This window comes from Ovis aries, chromosome 3 (genome assembly GCF_016772045.2).
Source record: "Ovis aries strain OAR_USU_Benz2616 breed Rambouillet chromosome 3, ARS-UI_Ramb_v3.0, whole genome shotgun sequence".
Classification (NCBI taxonomy): Eukaryota; Metazoa; Chordata; class Mammalia; order Artiodactyla; family Bovidae; genus Ovis; species Ovis aries.
Genome location: NC_056056.1, coordinates 63,041,451 through 63,069,108, shown reverse-complemented (window position 1 = coordinate 63,069,108; position 27,658 = coordinate 63,041,451). Strand labels below are relative to the sequence as shown.

General features: G+C 37.3%; 1 protein-coding gene and 1 non-coding gene across 9 annotated transcripts in view; one reads left to right on the top strand and one right to left on the bottom strand.

Moving 5' to 3' along the window:
* The window catches only part of PUS10 (pseudouridine synthase 10), a 79,214-nt gene that overhangs the window by 10,769 nt on the left and 40,787 nt on the right, over positions 1–27,658 (bottom strand). For all 8 annotated transcript variants that reach the window (XM_027966799.3, XM_042246113.2, XM_042246114.1 and 5 more), the window contains 11 exons: positions 17,696–17,730; positions 14,359–14,470; positions 12,156–12,217; positions 11,818–11,863; positions 9,680–9,744; positions 8,058–8,143; positions 6,870–6,995; positions 3,109–3,165; positions 2,175–2,251; positions 2,026–2,081; positions 886–1,003 (listed from right to left, as the gene is read on the bottom strand). In XM_027966799.3, the coding sequence (XP_027822600.2) occupies positions 886–1,003; positions 2,026–2,081; positions 2,175–2,251; positions 3,109–3,165; positions 6,870–6,995; positions 8,058–8,143; positions 9,680–9,744; positions 11,818–11,863; positions 12,156–12,217; positions 14,359–14,470; positions 17,696–17,730 (840 nt within the window). The remainder of the gene's footprint in view (positions 1–885; positions 1,004–2,025; positions 2,082–2,174; positions 2,252–3,108; positions 3,166–6,869; positions 6,996–8,057; positions 8,144–9,679; positions 9,745–11,817; positions 11,864–12,155; positions 12,218–14,358; positions 14,471–17,695; positions 17,731–27,658) is intronic.
* On the top strand, positions 25,283–25,355 carry TRNAE-UUC (transfer RNA glutamic acid (anticodon UUC)). The gene has a single exon. It is a non-coding gene; the product is annotated as a tRNA-Glu (tRNA).

Below are 27,658 nucleotides of genomic sequence, written 5' to 3'. Positions count from 1 at the left end.
TTTGCTCATTCCTTGCATGTGAAAGTAAGTTATCTTTACAGGAAGAGGTGGGGGCAGGTGGGAAGAAATACTCAAAGGAACATGTAGATCCTCAAGAGCAACATCCTCATGTGAAGGAAAATCTAGCATGTGCCAAAACATTTGTGCCCTACATATATCCCCCTGACATACTGATTTACAATATGTTTTATCTGTGCAGTTAATCTGAGCACCAATTCTATTAGATAAATTCTGTTTTCTATTTCCTTTCTGCAGATGGTCAAATATAATAATAGCATTGTTGAAGGTTTTCTATATGCCAGATCCTATCATAAGGGCTTTATGTGACTAAACCTGTTTAATTCTTCTAACTAATTTTATCGATGAAGAAACTGAAGCACAAAGAAGCTAAGCAACTCATCCGAAGTCATACAACCAAGAAATGCAGAACCAAGATTTGTACACAGGTTATCTGTTCTTGGAGTCAGACTCCTAATCAATAGCAACACTGCTTCTCAGACAGGTTAGATGAATTACTCAGTCATTTAAGGAGTAAATGGCAGAGCCAGAATTTAGAACCAGGTTTCACAGCCCCTGGTGGCTCAGTGGTAAAGAACCCGCCTGCCAATGCAGGACACATGGGTTCCATCCCTGGGCCTGGAAGATCCCCTGGAGAAGAAAACAGCAACCCTCTCCAGTATTCTTGCCTGGGAAATGCAATGGACAGAGGAGCCTGGCAGGCTATAGTCCAAGGGGTTGAAAAAGAGTTGGACATGATTTAGCAACTAAACAACAGCAACAACTCAAGGGTCCCCAAAGCCAGTGTGCTATGACTTGGCAATAAATGAGAAGACAAAAGACTTTCATAGTTAGTAGAAAAACAGAAGAATTAGAGCACTGAACTACCTTTATGTCATCTAGGAATTCAATGTCCTTCCTCTGTATTGCTTTATTTGTCCATATTAAGGCACTGTAGGTCTTGGTCTTCTCTTCTTCACCTTCTTTCATATGTCCTATTGCCTCTCTAAACAAAAACAATAAAAGAAAGTTTGTCTGAGTTTATAAAATACAGATAAGCCTTGCCCCAAACTTCTCTTTCTTTAAAAATAGCTTTAGTGAGATATAATTTACATACAATTCCTCTGTTTAACTGAACGATTCAGTGATTTTTAGTACGTTTACAGAGCTGTGCAGCAATTACCACAGTCTAATTTTAGAACACCTTAATCACCCCAAAAGAGAAACTCCACACCCAACTGCAATCTCTTCTCGTTCCCCATTTCCCCCAGCCGTTGGCAACCACTAGTTGACTTTATAGACATCCCTACTGGGAACATTTTATATAAAATATGAATACTGTAAAATGTATAATATGTGGTATTTGATGTCTGGCTTCTTCATAATGTTTTTAAGGTTCATCCACGTTGCCACATGTATCAGTATTTTAAAGTAAAGTACTGATATTTTACCACTGATTTTCCACTGTATGGATATACCATTTTGTTTATGCATAGACATTTTTGTGGTTTCCACTTTTTTGCTATTGTGAGTAATGTGACTATAAGCATTCATGCAGAAGTCTCTGTGTGGATGTACATTTTCACTTCTCGTGGGTATATAGCAAAAGTGGGACTACTGGGTCAGATGGCTACTATATATTTAACCTTTTGAGAAACTGCCAAATTGTTTTCCCAAGTGGTACTAGTTACCATCCCACAGGAATGTACAAGGGATCCGATTTCTCCACATTCTCGCCAATACTTGCTGTTTTCTGTCTTTTTTGTTAAGTGGGATCTCATTGTGGTTTTGATGTGCATTTCCCTAATGACTAATGATGCTGAACACTTTTTCATGTATTCACTGGCTATTTGTATATCCTCTTTGGAGCAATGTGCACTTAACATTGTCTCTAGTTTTAATCGAGTTGTTTTCTTATTACTGAGTTGCAGGAGTTCTTTATATATTCTGGATACAAATCCCTTATCAGATAAATGATCTGTAACCAAAACTCCCCTCTTGAGACATCACCAGTGAGCCTACCCTTACCTTGTGACAAGCTGCAAGTCACGGACTTGGATTTTGTTAGATGAGTTATTAATTTTCTGTAGTATTAGAAAAAGAAAAACAATTAGCAACTCTAGTTCAGTTACAGAGTTGCAGAAACATGACAATTTCCATGTCATGAAGTGGTTTACCTGCTGAAGTTCCTTAATTTCTTGTGAAGTGAAATGTACTCTATGAGGATTCACCAGCTCAATTGCAAAGGGCCTTCCTGGCAGCACACACCCCGTCATGAAACAGAAACGTGTTGATGGAGTTAACATTTGGGCTAATGCAAGAGGGTTAGGAGGTGTGAAAAAACGAGTTGAGCGCTAGAGGACGGAAAGTTCAGTGACATGACTACATCTGGGGGAGGGAAGAATGTGTGAAAAGAATCAAGGGGTTTTTGGGGGGCTGCTAAACCCCAGCACAGGCAATATGTGAAAATGACTGCTTTCCCAAAAGTCCATGAACGAGCCTGTGTTAATTTACAAACTCATGTCCAAACAGTCACTAAATGACTTGGTAACACTAATGTAACATTGTTATATGCAGCAATGCCCAGGTATACCAAGTTGAAATACATTCTCCTAGCCTAGTGAAATGAAAAGCTGAGATTCCATGAGAAGAAAGGACTATAAATCTAGAATAATTCAGGATTACTCTCTCATCATCTTTCTTGTAATGCAATAATATAAAATGAGAAAAATGAAGGCTAAGAGAGCAGGAACATCTTTTCAACGAAGATGTGCACTTTGAAAACTGTACTGGTACTGAAATGTTATTAAAAGGAACAATGAATAATCAGACTTTCGGAAAAAATCAAGTACCTGTTTGTTAATGCACAACTGTAAAAGTCCCTTATAACCTATATGTATGCAATAAAAATGGCCTCTGAAAAAATGATCCCTGTTAAAACATAATCATATAATTTACAAGGGTAGCTCCAAAATCCACAAGGCTTCCTCTCATGGAGAAGCTCTGGGCTCTGCCAACTTTGATTCTGACTAAGTGACTACAGAAAACCTACTGCCTGAAAAGGGTGATAATCTGAAAGTTAGTTCTAGTCAAGTGATGTCGTAATCTTACCATTTCCTAATGTTCTCACATCTACATCTTCTCTGCCAGAGGAAGAAAAATTAAAGCCTTTGGAAAGCAGATAAAGAAAAAAAAAAATCAGCGACATAATAGTCCTAGGCTTTCATTCCCACCCTTGGTAGAAACCCAATTTGTCTTAATCTACAGGAGAATCCCAAGGAATAGTTATCATCAAAACTCTAGTCCTAATCTCTACTGAAAATAACAATGATAATAATAAATACTATTTATTGAGTACTTATTACATGTTAGACACTGAGCTAAAATTCTGCATACATTATTTCATTTACTCCTTTCTGTAACCTTATGAGGTAAGTATTAAATGAAAGAATACCAAGCTTCTGAAAGGTTAAGTACTTTCCCCAAGGTAACACAATTAAAGGGAGGTAAAAGCCAGATCTTTCTTATCATCCCATGCCACCATCCCATGGGAAAGCCAAAGGCAGAGCACTGTTTGGAGAAAGGCCCTGCTACCAAACTGGCTACAAACTTATGGTGAAAAATCTTTCTTCTTTTTCTTAAAAGATAACAAAATAAAAGCAGTATTTGAGAATTAAACTCCATGAAAGGAAGGGAAAAGAAAAAGTTTGACTCTAAAAGCAAATTCAAACTTAAGCTGGGGCCACAATAAAACTAGTATATATTTTAAGATAGATGGATCATCACAGACTAAAAGCTACAAATACTGGGGTGGGAAAGTGGAAATATGGAGTGGAGCAGAGGGTGGGGGGGGTGCTTCCATGACAACTTTCTTAGATCCAGAACCAACGGATGATTTTACCAGGGCAAACATTACCACAAGCAGGCTGTAGTTTGTCTTATACCTGCGCACCTCCATCCCCAATCCAACCTCAGGGAACTAGGGCCCTACAGTGACTGAGCCGTAACCTGTGGCTGATAGTATGGAGGGAATGAACAGAACACAGAGACGTAGATCTTCCCGTGACTCCTCAATCAGATCAGAAACCTCAAATTCATAAACTAGCCCAAAGAGCTTCCCCAAAATTCCAGCCCATCAACAAGAAAGAAGTACAGAAAAATAGGCTCTTGAGAAGCCCAAAGGAACAATAAATCCAGACTAAGGGATAAAGGGCATTTTCTTTTAGAAAAAATGTTGCAAATTTGGACCCTACACTGAGAAATACTTTGGAGGGCAAACTTTAGAACTTTATTTGTATGCAATTATGAATAACAGAAATTTAGGGGGGTTCATGGAGAAGGCAATGGCACCCCACTCCAGTACTCTTGACTGGAAAATCCCATGGATGGAGGAGCCTGGTAGGCTGCAGTCCATGGGATTGCTAAGAGTCGGACACGACTGAGCAACTTCACTTTCACGTTTCACTTTCATGCACTGGAGAAGGAAATGGCAACCCACTCCCGTGTTCTTGCCTGGAGAATGCCAGGGATGGGGGAGCCTGGCAGGCTGCCGTCTATGGGGTTGCACAGAGTTGGACACAACTGAAGCGACTTAGCAGCAGCAGCAGCAGGGGGGTTCAGGATGGGGAACACATGTGTACCCATGGCTGATTCATGTCAATGTATGGCAGAAACCACTACAATACTGTAAAATAATTAGCCTCCAATTTTAATAAATTAAAAAAAATGCTCATATTATGCCTTGCCTTATCCCCCAAATCCTGTGAGTTCTACAGACTTCTCAATGGAACAGATATTTCAAACAACAACAAAACCAAGAACAAGAATGATCAAGAACGACAATGATAGGGAAAAACAAGGACATGAATGATAAGGGGTTCAGTGGTCTGTAGTGACCCTCATACTTGGGGACAGACAGACAATGGGACTGAAGGAAGGGCAGAGGTCAGATGATGATGGCCTCAGAATATCAAGTTAAATAGTTTGGACTTTACCCTGTAGCTGAAACACTGACCAGTTTTCAGCAGGCAACTGACATGACAAATATTTATTCAATAAGTGAAGTAATAAATGTATTGGGAAAACATTTCTTAGACACATTGGTTTTGAGAGTGTGTCAAAGTTTCACTTATTAACTAGAGAACTGGCAAGTAGAGAATATGACGTGCCAGTCTGAAGTGAATGAAAACAAGTTTGTATCTCCCACTGAGGGGAAGGACCCTTTATAGAAGTAGTTAGGCTGCTTCATGCAATACTGGCTTATTTTCATAGAGCTGTAAAGTGTAGAGGTTCAACAGTCAGAACCATCTTCCCGGAGCTGTCAGATGTGAATCACAGAAGTGACAAGTAATATATCTGAGAAGCACAAGTTTAGCAAACTGATGCTACTAATCAGGGATTTCAGACAACAAGGTTTTATTTCATGACAAGGAGCCAATCAGCACAGAGGCCCAGAGGTCTGCTTTTTCTCAAGTGGCTCTTTATAAATTTCCTAAACATACAATTAGAGTTTGCTTTCTTTTCAGTTTGGGGACAATTTTTTTTTTTTTCCTTCTCAAATGGACTATAACAAGGAATTACCTCATGAAAGATTGCAAGGGGGAAACATACAGGTGTTCAGAACCCCTCTATAGCCCTCTTGGTAATGGAGGATTCCTTGGAACCCAAAAAATCAGAACTAAATCTTGTATCTTCTTACAGAAGGGAAATAAGGTGGCCCCCAACAAGAGTTTGAAAGAGACTTTTCATGCTAACGCTTTATTTTCACTTCTTTGTAACTTGAATAAGTCTTATGAGATAACCAAAGTGTAAATATTAAATTAAGTAGGTAGAAGTTCATGGCAATAGCCCTGAGTCTTTACTGTTAAGATTTTGGAAAATGTTAGGTTGCTAGGTTACTTTCTTTTCCATTCAGTAAACAGTTCCTAAAAGCCTTTTTAAAAAGGGCCCACCTACCTCACAGGCAACAAATGATAAAAGGGATATGGCTTTGAAGTGCTTCTCTTTCCTTTTGACAAGCAGAAAGCTGGAGGGACAGGGCATCTCATTTCGATCACTTGTCTGCCTTTACTAAAGCACATTTGTCTCAGGTTTGCCAGAAAGAAAGATGGATGTCTAGGTGGTCTTTCAAAAAAGATGTTCTAATTATGCTAGGAGACCTACTCCAAAGAGTATGATACACTTACTCACTGACTATGTTTTTTCCTGATATACATGATTTCCTCTGATTGAAATCTTAGTCCCCTTTCTCTAAGTCTAATCCTGGGTGAAATCACGATGCTTTTTGCTCCTTTGACCTGACAGGCCTACTGAGACAAAGAAAGCATATTCTTGACAGGGTCTGACTCAGCTCACAAACCTGGGCTTGTTAATACCTAAGAAATTAAAACAACAACACTACTATTAAGTCTTTGTGAAATGGTTGCTGTTGATCTATCTTCTCTAGGTCTGAACTCTATTCTAGGACATTTTAGCTGTTAAGATGGAAGCCAGGCATTTGCCAGTGGTTACTCTTGAATAAGCAATGGATATAGAAGCTGTGTTTTAATTTCCTCATATTCCCAATAAGAGGCTGAGGCTAAGGTGTCCCAAGGTCAGAGCTTAAGTGCATTCATTTAAAGTAGTTTCAATTGTTTTGAATTTGCCCAGGAAAAGGCAGTTGTCTTGAGAGAACAGAGAAATCTTAGGGCAGCTTGGCTCAAATCCAGCTGTGGGCAGAGGAGCTCAGGACATGGCAATCCCTGTTCACAGGAAGCTGCCAGGCAAGGGGCCCAGACTTGGTGGTGGTTTACAAAATCCAGAAATCTTTCCTGCCACCTCCAATAAGTCTATCTGTGAACAAGTATTTAAAATATGAATATTATAACACTTACTTTCTGCTTTGAACACTTTCAAAAGATGGTCTGAAATTAATTCTTCTACTGAAGATTCCAGCTTCCTTTCTCCATCAATTATCCAAGGAGTTTGTGGTAGATTCCTGGAGTATTTATTATATCTCCCTGACAAAGAAATATAAAGGTTACCTGGCTGGGATGGTGTGATTAACACAGCAGAATAAAAAGGAAAGTAACAACTATCCACTTAAGTGCCAATATTCTAGGGGCTAAGATACAAAACAAGGCTTAGCCTTCAACTAATTTATAATCTAATTTAGTGACTTAGCACATACACATAATTCAGTGAAAAAATTTAAGGTAGCAATAGAAGAGATTGCTAAAGACATGGTATGAATCATCAATGAGATCTAAAGGAATGCTCAGTATACTTATTAACCTGACTGAGTGACTGAACAAGTTACAATATTATGGAACACACCAAGGATCACTTAAAAAAAGAGCAACTACTGCTTTTACGCCTGATTGATAATACTCTCAGTGTAAGAGTCATTGGTGATAATGTATTCCAAAGAGTTCAAATACAGGAAATTTTGAAGTTTTTATAAGTTAAAAAAAAAAAAGAAAACACCCTAACAGAATATGACTCACTGTTTTATGAATAAAGCTACGTTGAGGCAGGTAGCTTTTATTACCCCAGGGCAGGGTATTATAGTCAAGACTAAAGAGTGATTTCATTTCAGCTATTACTATGAAATAGCTATAGCTTTCAAAACAAAAACTGTCTAACCAGATTTACCTCTTGGGAAAGTCAATGCAACAATTTTTTTTTCCAATCAGAAGCCAAGTGTTTAGCCACTCTGCAGATAAATTTTTTTTTCCCCCAGGACTGACTTCATGTTGTAAAACATCCTCTCTGTTCTCTCGATTAGTTTTTGGTCTGTACATCTACCCATATTTCTATTTGGCCATCTCTGATGTAAACTTAAAATCTGGGATGTATCATTTCCTTTTGGCATGGCATTTTAAATATCAAATCTCTTTAGTGATCCATAAGAATACTTATAAAATCTAAATAAACTTGACTATCAGGTCTAGTGCTTAAAAGAGTTAACTAATCAGAAACTAATAACAACAAGAAGAAGGAAACAGAGGAGAAATTAATTGAGTTTTTCAGAAAGGAGAGACAATTGACAGTGTAAGTATATTCTAGACTAAGTATTTTACCAGCCACAAAAACAGCACCATGAGCACATTCAATTTCAAGAACAGTGCATACAGCCTTTGGTGAGTTTGGAGGACAAGGAAACTGCCTGCAAAACAAAATAAATTTTACAGCTACTATTTTCCAGACATGAAATTGAACCACATAACTAAGATGAATCAGCACTGCCTGAGATGCACGGAGCCTGAGTCTCTCAAGGACTAAGCCTCTCCCGAATTTTAAATTTTGGGAATGTTAGGGTCTTCTGGGCCTCTGGAGGACCACTTTTAATACATGAGAACTGCACTAAGTAAATCAGGGCTCTGCTAATAACATTCAGACTCAGGAGGCCTCATGTTCCCAGATGATAGTTTTCAACATCAACCTTGAGATTTCGGGGGAAAAAATCCACACATATGTAGTAGAAGCCTCTCTGGGTTCATTTTAGTATCCATGAACACTTGCTGCTGCTTACAAAATCCTCAATCATTTGGGTAAAGCTGGTGTGCAGTCAGAGATTGGTCATGTGAGTATGGCACACCGGTGGGGAGGGTAGTCCACCATTTTTTCTCTCTTTTCATTTCAACTATGATCTTGGAAATCAGACCACAGAGCCAGAAAAAGTGAAATGTGGCTGACTCTGTCTTTTAGCTAAGAAACTTCAATCCAGCTGAGGACAGACAGGAGAAAGCAATGTATGACTTTATTCTCTGTCCACCATCTGGGAACTTCCAAGAACTGGAGTCTCTCTATAAATGACTAAATGTGTGTTTAATCCAAAATGCTTGTGTTGAAATTTCCAGTTTCCCAAGATGTCTTAACAAAGAAATCACTTAGAAACTCAGGCACTACTGCTTGTAGAGAGTAACTGTCTTTTGTTTGTAAAGTTTAATAGGGACTTCCTTGGCGGTACAGTGGTGAGGACTCCACACTTCAACTGCAAGGGGTACAAGTTTGATTCCTGGTGGGGGAACTAAGATCCCACACAGCATGGTCAAAACAACAACAACAAAAAACTTAATAAAAATACTTCTATTCTGAGACATGTTTAGTCAGCAAAATATATGAAACCTTCCTCATAGCTTCCTTGTTTGAAGTTTATTCAAGGCTATTTTGGAAGGATAACTATGATAATATCTTATTAATGAAATGAACACACTGAGTATTAAAATGTAAGATTTATTGTAGTTCAGCATACTTTAGCAAGAAAGGAAACTCATGAGCCTTTTCCTCTCTCTTCTGGAGATGTATGATAACAGGAAATCCAGGATGAGGGATGTAATGGGGCTAGTACTAGCCTGGAGAATCAGGAAACCTGGCTCAACATCCAACACTCAATCTTAGGCAAGTCAACCTCCACTTTGGACCTCAATGTTGTTGCTGTAAAGTCGCTAAGTCATCCTCTTCTAAAAGATAAACAAGTTGGACATGATTCATAAATCCAAATATTACTTTGAGAAACATTTATTGAACACCACTACATGCCAGATACTGAGCCAGGAACTGGGGATATAATGGAGATTAAGACACAATTCTGGTCCCGAAAATACATCCAGTCTTGTTTCAGAGATAATCCAGATTACTTCTAACGTTCTCTTTATTCTAAAATTCCATGATTATTTCTTGTTTCTGTACTTCTACTTACTTGCGGAAATCCTCTTCTTTTATCTTATTCAAAGCTTTCATAACTGCCATTCTAGTGAATACTGACTATATAGGGTAAAATGAAAAGAAAAAAAAAACATTTTATTACCTATATAAGAAAACATCAGAGGTGAAACAGAACATGGTTGGAGAAATTATAATCGTTTTAAACCATACTTAAAAGTGAGAAATACTTAATAGCTTCAAGAAAATAAAGAAAATACAGCAGTGTCCATCCTGTCAGTTCTGGACTGGAGGCTTCTCTTCAATTTAGGCTATGTCTGTAACATCAGGTGGATCTCACAGAATACGTCTTCTTCACTGCACTAGCCCACTCCCCTCAAAATGTGGTATTTTTCAAATACAAAAAAATGATGACATGGCAGGAAATGTGCTTCAAATATTTTTTCTGAGACCTCAAAAGAAATTTAGATGGACCCATCTCTCTTTTCTTCTCTACATCCCTTCAAGGGTCACAGTACATAATTTAGGAGTTGGCTGCCAGGATAAGGGGTAAAACAGAGCCAACTAGCATGTCTTGACATCCAGCAATTCAGTATCACCCACTAACTACAGACAAAGTAAATAAAATCCACTATATTGAATAGAAGAGCATCTATAAATGTCCCACTCTGGGTTTCTCAAAATAAGAAAAGCCAAACTTCCTGGTAGACATACTAGAACTAATTAGGGCATATTCACGTGGTCACTATGATAAGTTACAATTATTTCTTCTGTTATGAGAAACTACACTTGACTGAAAATAGGAACAATGTAAATATCTAAACAGTTCAGCAACAAAAGAAATTATTTTCTAAACCATACTCTGTCAGAGGATTAGAATTCAAAATTAAGTGCTTGTTTGTTAAGATATGAAATCTTAACCCTGGAAGAATCTCAAAAGGTCATTCAACTTATTCCCAGCCATGATGTAGGAAAACTACACTTAAGACTAAACAATACCTACTAGCCAAATGGCATGATGTCTGTGATGGTTTGACAAATATTTCCTTACTCTATTATTTGATGCTGGTACTTACATACTTGCTCAAAGATGACAAAAAATAAAGCTAGATCTTTACATAAACATGGCTCACAGGTCATTTAGGCAGAACTTCCCAGTTGGTATGGCAAAGCAGTGAGCTACAGCTGTACCCGGGTCCTTCTAGGTCACGAGGGTTGAGGGGAAGGGCCTGGAACAATGAGAACCCCTCGGCCTACTGCTCACAACTTAGAGCAACTTCACCTGTTAACCTCAGGGTGCTGGCCAAACATGGTGATGTTCTAGATGTACCATGATGTGAGAAAAGGAGGGAAGCAGGGTTTTAGGCTTGATCTGTATTTCTGATTACTTCTGCACAGGGCATTTGGCAAATGTTACAAACTCCCCAAGCCTCCAATCTCCCCCAGGTACTAAAAGATCCAGCAATTAGTCAAAGTAAGAGGAAAGACCAAAAGATGTATCTTTGATGATAAACTTATATTATTTTTAGCAACCACAACAGCAAAACATCAGTTATGTTTAACAACCACAACATCAGTCAGTAAAACTAGAATCTCTGAGCCTACACAAAACCAGCTAAGTAACTGGGCTGTGAAAAACAGCCTGTCAGTAACATGCCAGGCCATTCCATCTTGGCATGACAGAAACTAAAAATTCAAGCTAACTATTTTTTCTCATTAACATGAAGGCCAGCTCACATCAGACAGTAAGGAGAATTTAAATAAAAAACCCTTTTGCAAATGTAGTCTGAAATAGGTTCTATTAACTCAGGACTGTCCTAAATGAAACAATTTACTTTGGATTATATTTTCAAAATACCAATTTCTAGAAAACAAATATTAGACAGAAGTTTGGAATCGTGATGATACTGAAAACATACTCTCCCAGATGATGTGATTTTGGGGAAACAATTCAGACACTGACACAAGCATGAGAATGTGTGTTACGACTTCTGAGCCACACACAAAGGTGTTGAGAGTTTAAAAAAAAAAAGGAATGTAGCAAATGGAAATAGTTTGAGATTGATTCTTAGTATAACAGATTGCCAATATTTCTAATGCATATCCTTTTTGTTGTTAATGTGAATATTCAGCTCAGAAAAAACTCACTAAAGAATAAGAAGCAGAAATCCTTACCTGTTTGTTTTTGGCTGGCTTGAAACAATCTGGGCATATTGCACGTCTAAACAAAATTCAAGTTAATATAAAAGATTAATGAGTTTATTTGAGGGTGGATAAAATTCAAATATTTTATACAACATAGCTGCTAAACTCAGGATATCAGAAACGGACAAAATGAATCCCTATATGAGCCACATTGGTTTGTCTAGACTCATATCAGAGAGCACACTTTAAACCTTCAGAGACACAACAAGTTCTGATAGGCCCCCTAGAAAGAAGAACAAAACTATTTTCATGAAAATCAAAAGGTATTAATAATGTTGCACAATTGGCAATGTTAAGTTGTAACTTACAGGAAGTGGCAATCCTCAACTGTTTCTGGGTGAGCAAAGACCACACTCACTTCAAACAAGCTCTAAAAATTATAAAGACAGTTTAAAAATGAGCAAAAAGAAACTAACATCTAACAACTTATCAATGGAAACAGAATTAACTCTCAAAGACTGGCTCAGAAAAAGTGACAAGGAAAACTGGAAATATTACTGTTTTCAAATCAGCTTGGTCACAGGGCAGCTGTAAAGGAAATAGTCTTTTTTTTTAACTCCTAGAACTCAATCACTAGTGATCCTACAAAAAACAAGTTTAAAACAAATTAAATTTGTATGATTTTCTTTGTAAAGTATATAAATTAGATACGAAGATGAATGAGAACTCAGGGAACTGGAAAGGGGTAAATGAAACAAACGAAGACATACTCCTGTCAGTACTATGATTAGAATTAGCAACTATTATTTATGCACATGCCTAAAAACTCTGTATGAGGTTTCTTTATTAAGTTCTCAAAGTTTTTAATAGATATGACTTTTAAAAGAAAGATTTTAATTTTTTGTTTCCTTAAAAATATAATACATAATAATATTATAAAATAATGGGTTTTCAATCCCACCCCACTGAGGTAGAACTAGTAACAGTTTGACATGTTCCCTTCTAGCGATTTTTAAGAATATAAACATAAATATATGTACTTCTTCGTATATTAGACATTTAGAAAACTGCTTAATTCAGTTAATATTACGTCATGAACATCTTTTCAACTCTAAGGACTGCTGGACATTTAAGTTGTAGTTAAGTTTTACCATTTAAAAAAAAAGGTACAGTGTTGCTATATGGCAAACCAATACAACATTGTAAAGCAATTATCCTTCAATTAAAAATAAATTTAAAAAAACATTTTAAAAAAATGCTACAATGAATATCCTTGTACACACAAAGAAGCACAATTTCATACTCTATATACATTTACCTCCATGGAGATTATACAAAATTTCACACTGAAAAAAGATATAAATGTCATATAATAATTCTTCCTTTTTATTGAATTTTATATTTATTGATTGCATTGGATCGTCAGCAGGCCTATTAGCAACTCTTAATCACAATAGTGAAGGACTAATTTTTTTTTGTTCTACTCAAATCAACAAAATAAAAATTAAAATTACAACATATTCCTTTTACTTAAGAAAATTTCATTCACGCTGAACCTATTAGAACATTACTGCATCTTTTGTTTTCTATTTTCTGTTCTCACTGATTCAACATGTAAAATTATCTGTGCTTCAAATTGAAATTTGAGGTAAAAATATTTTGCATCAATGACTTCTCTAATTTCCAAAGTACTTTCATCACCTCGTTTCCTCTTCATACTATCTGTGAAGTGGTTTTATTCTCTATTCTTTCAGTATTCAGTTTAAAGGACAGAGTTTATTCTTACTAACAGAGGGAAACAGAGCTATATAATTCAGAATGAGGAAAATTTTTTCATTGTTTAGCTTTGAAAGATGGTTTTGTGATTTTATTTGAATAGGGGTATGTCTGATACCCAGGGAATTTCCTTCAAGCAAAATGATGAAGCAATGAGGCCATACTATTAAAATCTAATTTAAGATGAGCTGGGAATATGTCCTGTTTCCACGTCTGGAAATCTACTGAGCTCTTTCCTAAAATTCAATCCATTTCAAAGGCTGAAGCAAGGTCTACCCTGGAATAGAGGGGATGGGAAGTGTTCTGGTTTCAAAGGCAGTCTGCTTAAAATTAAAGGGATTTGAGATACCAACAAGGCAGGATAGGTTGAGCCCATGCTCCCTATAGTTGAATAGGTTCTGTCTACATGTTTGAAAACAAGACTAGCCACAGACAACCGAAATTAAATAGTCCAGAGTTGACTCCACACTTGTTCATAGTTATTTATGTATAGCTTTATATCAGTAAATCTGTCTAATTAAACTATAAATATACTTAAAGGCACAAATTCATTTCTAACCTTTTAAGGTCAGTTAGGGTACACTGCACCTGTTATAAGTGTCTTGATTACCAAGAAATTTAAAAAAGAAAAACTTTAATCTCAATTTTAACCTCAAATTAAGAACTGTAAAAGCTTAAAAACCTTTTATTGGATTATTGAAAGAAGATTCTTTTGGCTAACCAAAACTCTGCCATATAATGAAGTAAAACTAGTAAAACCAGAGAATAAAATTAACAATGCTGATGACCCAATACCTTTCCATCAATGGGAACACCCAGTTCCTCTGAAAACAGGGGGTGAGTTATCCATTTGTAGGCTTCTTTTAGCTGAACTATATCATTTCTTCCCAGCGACAGACTCTGCTTTCTGAATAACATAAAAATTAATTCACTGATATGAAAAACATCATTTTTATGAAGGCAAGAATTTATGCGATTATTAAAATATATTGAGTGCCTACTATGTGAAGGCACTATTTTACACATTAGATAGAAAGCAGAGACCAAAGCAGACAAAGTTTCCTCAGTTCATGGACCTATATTCTAGTAGAATCAAGAAAGTACTTTTGTTTTTTTAATGGACAAATTTTGAAGTTTCAAAAACAAAGGCATACAAATGAGTTTTTCTGAGATAAAATTGCCAGATTCCAGGATTTATATATCAGAAGATGGAAAGAAGGAATAGAGAAGATTGTTTATTGCTCAGAAATTACAAACTGTCTATTACAATAATTACACCCAGACCAAAAATGTTTACATCTACTTTCTTCCTGATAATGGGGACTGACTTTTGGGAAATCAATGTAAAAGCTGTACTCCTCTTTACTGGTAAAGAAGATTAAATCCTAAAGCATCAGTGCTCTAAAATGTTCATTAAGTTAACAACATATGCGTGTCTTAATAAACATTTTACATTCCCCTCAAATCTACTCATAGCCAATAAATAGGTTTGGGGAAGTCCTAATTATGAATTCTAGCTTTTAGTTTGTAACCTAAAATTGAGATAGAAAGGAACTGAAGTGAAAGAAAAGAAAAGCATGATATGGTAATATTTAAACAGCTCTACTCTGAAATATCACTAATAAACAGGCCCATGTCATTCAAATAATTAAAATTTTAAATCAGTTACAGCTATTTACAGGACTGCTTTTTAACAAAAGAGATGTTTAGGCCAACTTGTGAATCATTTCTTTTAGTATCCAATTTTCACTAAAAAAAAGACAATATAGTCAATATCTACTGTATTTAATTCTTCAACACCCAAAGACACTATGAACTATGAGTAGAAAATCAAAAATAATTTTGTTAATTGCTAAATTTAATTGATCTAAAAATGTAATTATATACACACAATATATAAAGACCACTGTTACTCTAAAAATGTAAATTAAGAAATAGCTGATCTACCCATTTTAATCCAGCTGAGATAACTGGTTAAACTGAATGCTTTCCTATGCTTTGGGTTTGTGGTTTAACAATGAAGGACTCTGATAAGCCCTACATCTGACAAAAAATTAGATTACTTCTCTACACTTATGAATTTATTCAAACACTAAGTGTTTGAGCTTCATAAACTGTTCCTAGTTCTCTGAATATCAGAAACATCTTAGGAATTTTCAAAGACTATCTTGATATTGCATCAACAGTTTAACTAATGATATTTGCATAAAACAGCATCACAGTTGAAAGTAAATAATTAAGGTATGAGCACACATTTTAAAGAATAAAAAGGTGAAAACAGAAAACTCAAGAATGGAAAACCTTTAAAACTGTTTAGACTCTAGAGAGTCTAAAATACAAAGGATTGTAGCCAAAGCCAATCCTAAAAACAGATTAAAACATTACTCATTATATGTTTAAGAAAATTGATATTTTAGGTCCTTCATGGTTTTTGAAATACGTTTCAATTTAAAACACCTTACTCCAGTTTAAAAACTTCAACTACAGGTATTTTTTTCCTTCCAGATTAATGAACTATAGGAAAGGGCTAACAGACATTTTGGAAACCTTAGCCTCACCTTTAAGGCAAAAATACAGTACTTAAAACACCAGATTTTTAATCCTGCAAGCTGAATGTGGCTAATAGCTTTTCTAATATAATTTAGGGTGAATGTTTTCACAGAGGTCCTTAGCTTATGATTGGTGGTCCTTTAGAGGAATCAGTAGTCATTAAGGTAAATTCAGTACCAATTTAATACTTAGAAACTGCATTTCCCTCTCCTCTGTTAGATAACTAATGATGAGGATATCAATTACAACCACTTTTTCTATACATACAACAGGATAACCATTCTTAAGCAAAGATGAACTAAAATATCCAATACCATTTTCCTTAAATTCCTTGAATCAATTCTTTAATGGCAATCCCTCCACAGCCTTTTGACATTATTATTATAGAATGAACTAGGGATATTAAGAGGAAAGAGTAGTATTCTGCATTTTTTTTCCTGTTTTAGTATGCCTATATTGATCAGGATCTTTTGGAAGAGCTAACCTTGGTTTAAAATCATTCAATAAGAAATAACTACAATAAGCAAGGAGGATGGAAACTGGAAACATTTAAAAAACATCATGCTCTGACTATGCTATTAATAAAAAACTTATCAAACACAGGATCAAATTTTATTATGCCAGAATCACAAGCATTTGAGACTAATTTAACATAACCTAACAGAACCCCAAAACCTTTGATAAATATGTGGTTACTACCCTTTTAAAAATGCAGATGTGAAATACAACACACACAAAAATGCCAGATGAATTAATTTTCTGTAAAATACCAAGTATGAGATTCTGATACAGAAATTTGTACTTCTCTCTGTGGGTTTCTTTCAGGAGTACACAGGAACCTCCAATAGTCACTTGGCCCTTTTCATACTGGTATAAAATTTTTAGTTTCAAAATCCAGAAATCTCTGGGAAATTAAAGAGCTTTTTCCTTAACTCAGTTGGCAACCAAACTCTGACTTGAACATGTAAGGCTTTGTTTATCAAATTTGGTGTGAATATTGGTATGCTTCACTGAAGAAATATTAATGCTTGATAATACAGTACTACCCCAGAGGAGAGAGATATATCATATATGGTATTTATGCTGTATTACATTTCCAAAGTCTAAAACATTCTAAATTCCAAGACACATTTGCCACCAAGGGTTTCAGATAAAGGACGGTGGACCTATGTTTTCTATGTCTTATCTATGTATAAACTTACTGTTGTTCTGCCTTAACTAGGACTTTACTATGTATCTTTTATAGCATAATTAGGTTTATAATTTAGTTTCTAAGACCAGCATAAAATGTGTTCCTTTAAAATAAGCTGCCAAACTACATTATATAAGTGCATAATGATTATAAAATACACATTTATGTTCATGATAAATCTACCAAAAAAATGAGACTACTAATATGCTATGCAATAAACCAGTTAAACAAGGTTAACACCTAAATATATAAAATAAAAATTTTTCTTTGTGCCAATTTTTCTAGTAGCTAGTGAACTTACTCTAAAAAAAGAGTAATAGTAAAAGTACTTTAAGAATGAAGTAGCTTAAATTTAAATGGTAGTAAAAATTCCCTATGTAAATTACTTACCCCATTTCCTGTTTTACCAGCAACCAAGCAGCATGCTGTAGGCAATTTAGTCACACCCAGAAAGAAGAGAAAAGGGAAAAATGTTCATTGAAATTTGGTTCCAATATCATTACTAAAGTGCTTAAGCAATTTGCTAATCAAACTCTCCCCTGTAGAAGAGGACTTACTGGTCAGAAATGTGCCAATGACCTCAGTCTCATTTAAAATCAGAAATGAGGTTAAGATGCCTCATTTGCAGTGCTGGCTTGCTGTGACCTAGGAATTCAACAGGGGTATCCCCCTCCTCCCCACAGATTTCTATTTCTCATTAATAAATTACAAGTGTTTTTTTAATACGGGTAGCTCACATTTTTCTCTTAAAATATCTTCCTGTTTCATGGGGGAAAGCCCAAACTGAATGAGTACATACTATGTCCCCAAAACACAGATTTGAAGGACTCAGTTTATTTGTTTTTTAATAGGGCTAACATTTTAAAATCAAATTAATGATATCCACATGTAAGTGTTTAGGAGTATTATGTACTAATGTCTAGAACTCACTTTGAAATACAAGAAAAACTAAGATGTGTGGGTGGATAAATGTATAGGTATATTAAAAAAAGCAAATATAGAAAAATAAGTGTAGAATCTAAGTGGGTATATGAGTGTTCCCTGTACAATTCTTTCAATTTTAATATAGGTTTGAAATTTTTCTCAATAAAATGCTAGGGAAAATGTTCTGGGAAGGATTAATTTTAAAAACTGACAAAAGTTGCCTAAACGAAAACAATAACATTTACAATCACAATTGTTATGAGGATATAGTGAAATTCATGTAAAATGCTTTGTATACTAAGTGTGTGACACCAGATTTCTCAGTTTGCCATTAGACTTCCATAGCTTTCACCTTAAAGAAAGGTAATAGATGGCCTGCCTCCTATATATGGCATTTTGTGAACATGACAGAGGCATAAATGTGTAAGTCTCTGCTTCTACATGTCACAAAAAGGGCCAGTCACCCATTTTAAGACCTGGAGAGACAGCTTTTGTCGTTCATATGTCCTTTTAAACTTCAAATGGCTGGTAGGGCACCAGAGACTTCTAAAGACTTAGGATCATTTAGAAACATTAGGTGCATCAATTTGATCAGATATTAGCTAAGCAGAATAAATTAATCACTAGTTAGGTAAGAACTACAACTGTTCCCAGTGCCTAAAAGTCTCATGAGTACCTTCCAATCTATTAGTCTGTTTACTTCGCTATCTCAAACTAGTATCATTTATAGTGCTGCAAGACCCCTTCCTCTGGCCTTCCATTTACTCAAGCCTTCTTTGAAAGTGTATGGTCATGGTGGAATACACAAATTAAGGAGTTGGAAGAACTGGCTTTAGGGTTTACCAGATGTCTGGCACTCAATTTCCTACTGTGTAAAATAAGAGTTAGACAAAGATGCCAACAAATTTGGAAAACTCAGCAGTGGCCACAGGACTGAAAAGGTAAGTTTTCACTGCAATTCCAAAGAATGCTCAAATTACCGTACAATTGCACTCATTTCACATGCTAGCAAGGTCATACTCAAAATCCTCCAAGTGAGGCTTCAACAATACATGAATTGAGAACTTACAGATGTACAAACTGGATTTAGAAAAGGTAGAGGAACCAGAGATCAAATTACCAACATCTGCTGGATCATAGACAAAGCAAGAGAATTCCAGAAAAACATCTACTTCCGCTTCAAAACTATGTCGATCACAACAAACTATGGAAAATTCTTCAAGAGATGGAAATACCAGACCACCTTACCTGCCTCCTGCGAAACCTATATGCAGGTCAAGAAGCAACAATTAGAACCGAACATGGAACAACAGACTGATTCAAAGTTGGGAAAAGGAGGGCATCAAAGCTGTATATTGTCACCCTGCTTATTTAACTTCTATGCAGAGTACATCATGCAAAATGCTGGGCTGGATGAATCACAAGCTGGAATCAAGGAATCAAGATTGCCAGGAGAAATATCAACAACCTCAGATATGCGGATGACATCACCCTTATGGCAGAAAGCGAAGAGGAACTAAAGAGCTTTTTGATGAAGGTGAAAGAGGAGAGTGAAAAAGCTGGCTTAGAACTCAACATTCAAAAAACTAAGATCATGGAATCCAGTCCCATTGCTTCATGGCATATAGATGGGGAAACAACAGCAACAGTGAGAGACTTTATTTTCCTGGGCTCCAGAGTCACTGTAGACAGTGTCTGCAGCCATGAAATTAAAAGACACTTACTCCTTGGAAGAAAAGCTATGACAAACCTAGACAGTATATTAAAAAGCAGAGACATTACTTTGCTGACAAAGGTTCATCTGGTCAAAGCTATGGTTTTTCCAGTAGTCACGCATGGATGTGAGAGCTGAACCATAAAGAAGACTGAGCACCAAAGATGCATTTGAACTTGTGGTGTTGGAGAAGACTCTTGAAAGCCCCTCGAATTGCAAGCAGATAATACCAGTCAATTCTAAAGGAAATAAATCCTGAATATTCATTGGAAGGACTGAAGCTAAAGCTCCAATACTTTGGTCACCCGATGTGAAGAACCCACTCATTGGAAAAGACCCTGATGCTGGGAAAGATAGAAGGTGGGAGAAGGGGATGCCAGAGGATGAAATGGTTGGATGGCAGATTCAACAGACATGAGTTTGAGCAAGCTCTGGGACATGGTGAAGGATAGGGAAGCCTGGCATGCTGCAGTCCATGGGGTTGCAAAGAGTCGGACATGACTAAGCAACTGAACAACAAGAAGACTAAAGATGACTGTAATTTAAACTTTTCTGGATGGCTAAAGGTCACCATTAATGGACATTAGTGGGTATACTGCTCTGTAACAGGGGCTATTAAGACTTCTAGGACTCTAAGATCATAGAAAAAATAAATAATGGTCTTCTAAAGTTGAAACCTTGGAGTCAGTGTTACCCCACCTTTCTTCAGTCTCCATACTTTAAGAGATCAATAAATACTTGTTTCCTCATCTATAAAGGGATATTAATATTCCCCTTGCAGAGATATGATAAGGATTTAATGAAGTTATGTATGCAAAGAACCAAGTAAGATTTCTGGCATGTACTTAATAAATGGTACCTATTATTGTCATTTTTAAGTTAAAACCTTATCTGTAATTCACAAATAATAAAATTATTATCCCTTTAAAGATTTCCCTTTAAAGAGATTTGATCCCTTTCCTTCACAGCCCAGACTGCTCTGCTGTAGGCAGTCCTGGAACCTCCCTCATCAATGAAACCCTCCTGGGTACCTGTACTATAGAGAACTATCTGTCCTTTTTTTCAGAGGACTCAGACTCTTCTGTCCTTTTTTAGTGACCTCTTCATTTCCTCTTTTGACATCTGTTCTCTATGGTCCCTTCCAGATGATGCCATCTAGTCTGTAATCTACCCTGCCATCCTCTGATTATAAAGTAGTGTAGGGTGGAGGTTGCCAAGGGAAACCAGATTACCATGTGTAACATGTTAAATTAAATCAAATGTCTTTAGTACCTGAAATTTGTTAAAGGGTTTTCCCTTCCTAATCCCCTGCAGGCTCCCTGCTCAAGCATGCCAGCAGGGTTGGATTGAACTAATCACACAGCAAGGGCTGGAAGGCTGAATCGCAAAGTAGTCAGTGTTGCTCAATTATTCAGTTTTACCATGTGCTAATAATGCCATGGACTTCTGCTTAGATAAAAGAAGTACATTCCTCTCCTTCAGGTCACCAAGATACTTTTAATAAATGTTCTACTCCTTAGTCAGGGGAAAAAATTCTTTCTCTGGAGTAAGAAATTTAATTCTTCCTCTCCAATAGAACCACTTAAAGTTATCAAGTTTAATCAAACTTGATACCAAAGGTAGCATGTCACCTCCTAAAAACTCAGGACCCACAGAATTTAATCCTGGACTCAGCTTTGCTAAATGGGTAGTTCAATAACGTGCTTACTAAAGTGCTTGTGCACTTTGGCAACACACAGACAGACACACACATACAGAAGCATATACCCATAATACACATATCATGGAAATTCTATGCCTGGGAATGGCTTTTAATCTTAGAGTTTCGAGCTAGGGGCTCATTCACCAGCAAACAATGAAACAAACAATGGGTTATAGTAAGGCCAGGAATTGAGGCTGTTCAACCAGGGGAGGCAGGCAGGAAGGAAGGAATGAGAGATGGGGGGAGGTATTAAAAATGGCATTTGTCACATACAGATTAATGGAGAGCCCAGAATAAAAGCCCACACACTGTAGGTGTGCACACTTACAGTCAATTAATCTTCAACAAAGGAGGCAAGAATATAAACTGGGAAAAAGCCTCTTCAACAAGTGTTGCTGGGAAAGTTGGACTGCTGCATGTAAATCAATGAAGTTAGAACACACGCTCACATCATGCATAAAAATAAACTCAAAATGGCTTAAAGACTTCAACATAAGACGTCACAATATAGAATTCCAAGAAGAAAGAATAGGCAAAATGTGCTCTGACATAAATTATTCAATGTTCTCTTAGGTCAGTCTCCCAAAGCAATAGAAATAAAAACAAAAATAAACAAATGGAACTCAATCAAACCTATAAGCTTTTACACAGAAAAGGAAACCATAAACAAAATGAAAAGACTGGTAGAAAATATTTGCAAATAATGCAACCAATGAGAGCTTAATCTCCAAAATATACAAACACCTCATACAACTCAACAACAACAACAAACCCAAACAACTCAATTGAAAAATGGGCAATAGGCCTTAACAGACACTTCTCCAAAGAAAACATACAGATGGCCAGTAGGCACATGAAAAGATGCTCAACATCACTAATTATAAGAGAAATGCAAGTCAAAACTACAATGAGGTACCACCTCACATTGGTTAGAATGACCATCATTAAAAAGGAAACTCATTTTTTGAGACAAACTCAAACTTGTTTGTCTACAAGTAACAAACACTGGGAGAGGATGTGGAGAAAAAGGAACTCTCCTACACTGTTGGTGGGAATGTAAATTAAGTATAGTCACTATGGAGAATAGAATAGAGGTTCCTCAGAAAACTAAAAATAGAATTACCATAGGATCCAGCAATCCCACTTTTGGGCATATACCTGGACAAAACTATCATTCAAAAGGGGACACGCATCCCTATGTTCATAGCATCACTATTCACAATAGCCAACTCTTTGGGGTTGGCAAATAGTTGGACATGACTGAGCAACTTTCACTTTCTTTACCAAATGAGCTATCAGGGAAGCCCCCAAATGGTAATATAATAATAATAATGATTAATAAGATTAGTAAAAATAGAAATACAGAGTGGTAGGGGCTGTGACAGGGAAATATTCTGAGGGGACATTTAAGGCATCCTCAGTTCAGTCTTGTTATTAAAACTATCAAGAAGTAACATCTAATCTGAATTCTGAAGAATCAGTTATTGAGAATTACCTGAGAGAAGAGTGGAGAAAATACAATCCAAACAGGGAAAAACTGTTGTGCAAAGGCCACAGAGCATCAGGAAGCTCCTGGGAACTATAGGTTATTGGTCCCTAAAGAGCTGAGGATGTGTGGCTGCAAAGTACAAAGGAGGAAACAGGATTAAAATGATAGAACTAGTGAACCCATGGTAAGGGGTTTAGATTTTACACTTAAGGCAAAATGGAGCCACAGAAGGATTTTAAGCAAGGGAGTAGCATGATCATATTTGTCTTCAGGAATTCTCACTCAGGTTGCAGTGTGAGTTAGAGGAAGAAGATGGTGACTAAGGGAAATGAAGACATTTGGTAAACTAAAGCAGTAATTCAAGTGGGAAATCATATATATGGCAGTGGTGGTAGGCCTGGAGAAGAGGAGGCAGCTTTAAGAGATAAAGAAGACGCAGACCGGCAGGGCTTGGTGATCAACACTGATGCTGGTGTTTCTAAATTACCACCAATGCCCTTAAAATTCTAAGGTCTTTTGAATCCTACACATCTCTTGGGCTCATTTATGACAGCAAGGATAATGCAAATATAGACTTGTACCTACAGGGAAATGACAATAGTAGTGTGAGCAGCTAGAGGCATGACCCTCTGCTCTTCTCCACCCAGCACACACACACACACACACACTCTCTTTCCTTCTCTCTCTCCGACTTATCTACCTCCAAGTCTCCTCATCACCATCACCTCCCTGCCACTCTTCTGTTCCCCAGAATCTCTGATGTCAGACCTGTGATGTAATGACTAACACAGAGTCTGAGTGTCTCTTTTGATAAATAAAAGATCTGTTTTTAGCCATGTTTGAAAATCCACCTCAATCCTCTACATTATCTTTCTCTACAGGGTTGAGAAAAAAGAAAACGAAGCCAGATATATGACCTCACTCCAAATTTTCCTACTACTGTTGGCAAAAAAAAAAAAAAAAAAACACCTTTAGATAACATTAAAAACATTGAACATTCTATTTGTGACAAAGCAAGAGGAAAAAAGCAAGGACAAACCAGCAAAGATAGAATGAATCTGCAGAGTCAAATTAGATATAGCTCTGTGCTGTGTGCTGTGCTTGGTCTCTCAGTCGCATCTGACTCTTTGCAACCCCATGGATTGTAGCCTTCCAGGCTCCTCTTCCATGGGGATTCTCCAGGCAAGAATGCTAGAGAGGGTTGCCATGCCCTCCTCCAGGGGATCTTCCCAACCCAGGGACTGAATCCAGGTCTCCTGAATTGCAGGCAGATTCTTTACCATCTGAGCCACCAGGGTACAGCTCTACTGATACAATTTCCAAGAGCATTACTACTTCTGTTTTGTGAGTTTTAAGGAGAATCTGGGGGGAACTGGGGAAGAAAAAGGAGAATTTCCATTGCATTTTCCAATACTCTAGATAATTTTTGCCTACCTCTGAAGGATCTGATTGGAAATAATTACAAGAAAAAATTCTTGTGGGTGGGAAGGTGGAATAGAAGTAGAGGAGGAGAGAAGTAACCGGAAAACAGAGCAGCTACAATGAATGAAGGCTCTGGGACAGATATAAATAAAAACAGGGTTCAGTCTTGTCCTTTGGTGTCATATGCTAATGAGGAGATAACCTGGCAACTGAATTTCAGGTAACTCTAGAGTTAAAGACATCAGTCAAATGGAGATAACAACAAATATCTGTTAGTAATTGGGTGAGGCTGAGAGTGCAAAGGTGTTTCCTCTTAGAATTTGATTTTAGAGAATTAGCATCCACTGCCACCCAGTTAGCATATGACACTGAAGGACACGGCTGAACCTTATTTGTCTTTATTTTTATCTGTCCCCAAGCCTTCATTCATTGCAGCTGCTCTGTCTTTTCGGTTCCTTCTCTCTACCTCTACTTATGCTGGTTAATGTGAAGTGAACCTGCGGATTCAAGAGGCTTCGTCAACTAGCTCAATTTCAATAGCCATAAATACAATTTTACTTCAAAACAACTACCAAGAAAAACAGCATTTTAAAAATAAGTTTTAAGTTTTGGAATATGAAGGAGATAAACTAACTTGCCGATAACCTATTAATTGTTGAAAAAGGTCTTCAATAAATAACTCAAGAACTCTATAAAGAGAATTATTTTAAAATTATTCCAGGGTCTTCCCTGGTGGTCTAGTGGTTAGGACTCTGGGCTTTCACTTCAAAGGGCCCAGGTTCAATCCCTGGTCAGAGAACTAAGATCCTACAAGTCGAGCAGTACATCTAAAAAAAAAAAAAAAAATTCAAATTAGGAAAATTATAAGACTGGAATCATTCCATATGTTGAACTTGATTTGCACTAAATGTATTAATATTCTTAGGGATAAAGATTTCTTTACTGCATGTTTAAAATTAACTTTTAGATATTACTTTTTTAATATATTAAAAGAATATTATCAAAATAATCAAACTTCTGGCTTCAAGATAGTGGAAAAAGGCCCTTTCTGCTCACTTCTCCGGAAAATCACTGCAAAATAAGGAGAATGAGAAACAGAAAAAGACACTCCATCTACAATGAGACAAGAAGACTCATCACCCCAACTCTCAATGTACAGAAGAAAAGGAATGCAGGAGTGGAGAGTAGCAGAGCCCAGGAAGCTGATCCCTCAGTCTCGGCAAAGAGAGACACTAGCTCCTCCAAGCCAAGCCAAGCTGAGGACTGGAAACCTAAGACAATAGAGGGTGAAATGTGGGCTAAAAAGAAGGGGAATAGTTGAAGGCCTATATAAAGAACAGATGGACTCCCTCCCTGACACCAAGCAATAGGAGACGTATACTCTGGGAAACCAAACTAGAAGTGTCTACACTAAGGAGCCCCTGGCAAGAGGACAGCTGGAGTGAAGCCCTGCAAGGAAAATAGGAGGGGTCCATAAGAGCTTACAGTCTGAACAGAGAGAACGGCAGCCCCCTTTCCTACCTTGCTCTGGCACTCAGGCTGCTGAGCTTATACCTTTCTTGATGGAAGACTAGAGGATTCTTCTCTGGACAAACTGGATAGTTTTTGAGGGAAATTTTTCAGATAATGTGATATGGTCCTTTCATATAAAAAGTCAATTTGCTACCTGTTCTCTTCTAATAAAACTCAGTCAACAGGCACCACCATCCCACACATAACTTTCAATCACCTTTAATGTTCTGTACTTAAATGAATGCACAGAGACCATAAGTCATTTGAAGAAAATCTCTAACATGAAAGGAAGAAACCAAAACACAAACACAAGTGGAAAGAATAGTGCACAAATTTCCATGTGCCCTTCAAGCCAGCCTCAAGTTATCAACATTTTGCTGAACATATTTTACCTATCTCTATTACCTTTTTCATTTAAGAGGGAGGTGGGCTGGACTTACCATAAGAAAATCTCAAATAATTTCACCTGTGAACAATTCCCAATGGAAACATTTTTAAAAGCAATATTCTTTGTTATTTAAACTTACATTGAAACATTTCTGATGTCAATTTAAACATACTTCATGGGACTTCCCTGGTGGCTCAGATGGTAAAGCGTCTGTCTACAATGTGGGAGACCTGGGTTCAATCCCTGGGTCAGGAAGATCCGCTGGAGAAGGAAATGGCAATCCACTCCAGTACTATTGCCTGGAAAATCCCATGGACAGAGGAGCCTGGTAGGCTACAGTCCATGGGGTCCCAAAGAGTTGGACACGACTGAGCGACCTTCCTTCCTTCCTTCCTTCCTTCCTTCATGGGAAATAGATGGGGAAACAATGGAAACAGTGTCAGACTTTATTTTGGGGGGCTCCAAAATCACTGCAGATGGTGACTGCAGCCATGAAATTAAAAGACGCTTACTCCTTGGAAGGAAAGTTATGACCAACCTAGCTGTTAAGCTGCTAAGTCACTTCAGTTGTCTCTGACTCTGTGTGACTCCACAGACGGCAGCCCACCAGGCTCCCCCATCCCTGGGATTCTCCAGGCAAGAACACTGGAGTGGGTTGCCATTTCCTTCTCCAGTGCTTGAATGTGAAAAGTGAAAGGGAACTGCTCAGTTGTGTCCACTCTTCACGACCCCATGGACTGCAGCCCACAAGGCTCCTCCGTCCATGGGACTTTCCAGGCAAGAGTACTGGAGTGGGGTGCCATCGCCTTCTCCTGACCAACCTAGATAGCGTGTTAAAAAGCAGACATTGCTTTGCCAACAAAGGTCCGTCTAGTCAAGGTTATGGTTTTTCCAGTGGTCATGTATGGATGTGAGAGTTGGACTGTAAAGAAAGCTGAGTGCCAAAGAATTGATGCTTTTGAACTGTGGTGTTGGACAAGACTCTTGAGCGTCCCTTGGACTGCAAGGAGGTCCAACCAGTCCATCCTAAAGGAGATCAGTCCTGAGTGTTCATTGAAAGGACTGATGCTAAAGCTGAAACTCCAATACTTTAGCCACCTCATGTGAAAAGCTGACTCACTGGAAAAGACCCTGATGCTGGGAGGGACTGGGGGCAGGAGGAGAAGGGGATGACAGAGGATGAGATGGCTGGATGGCATCAC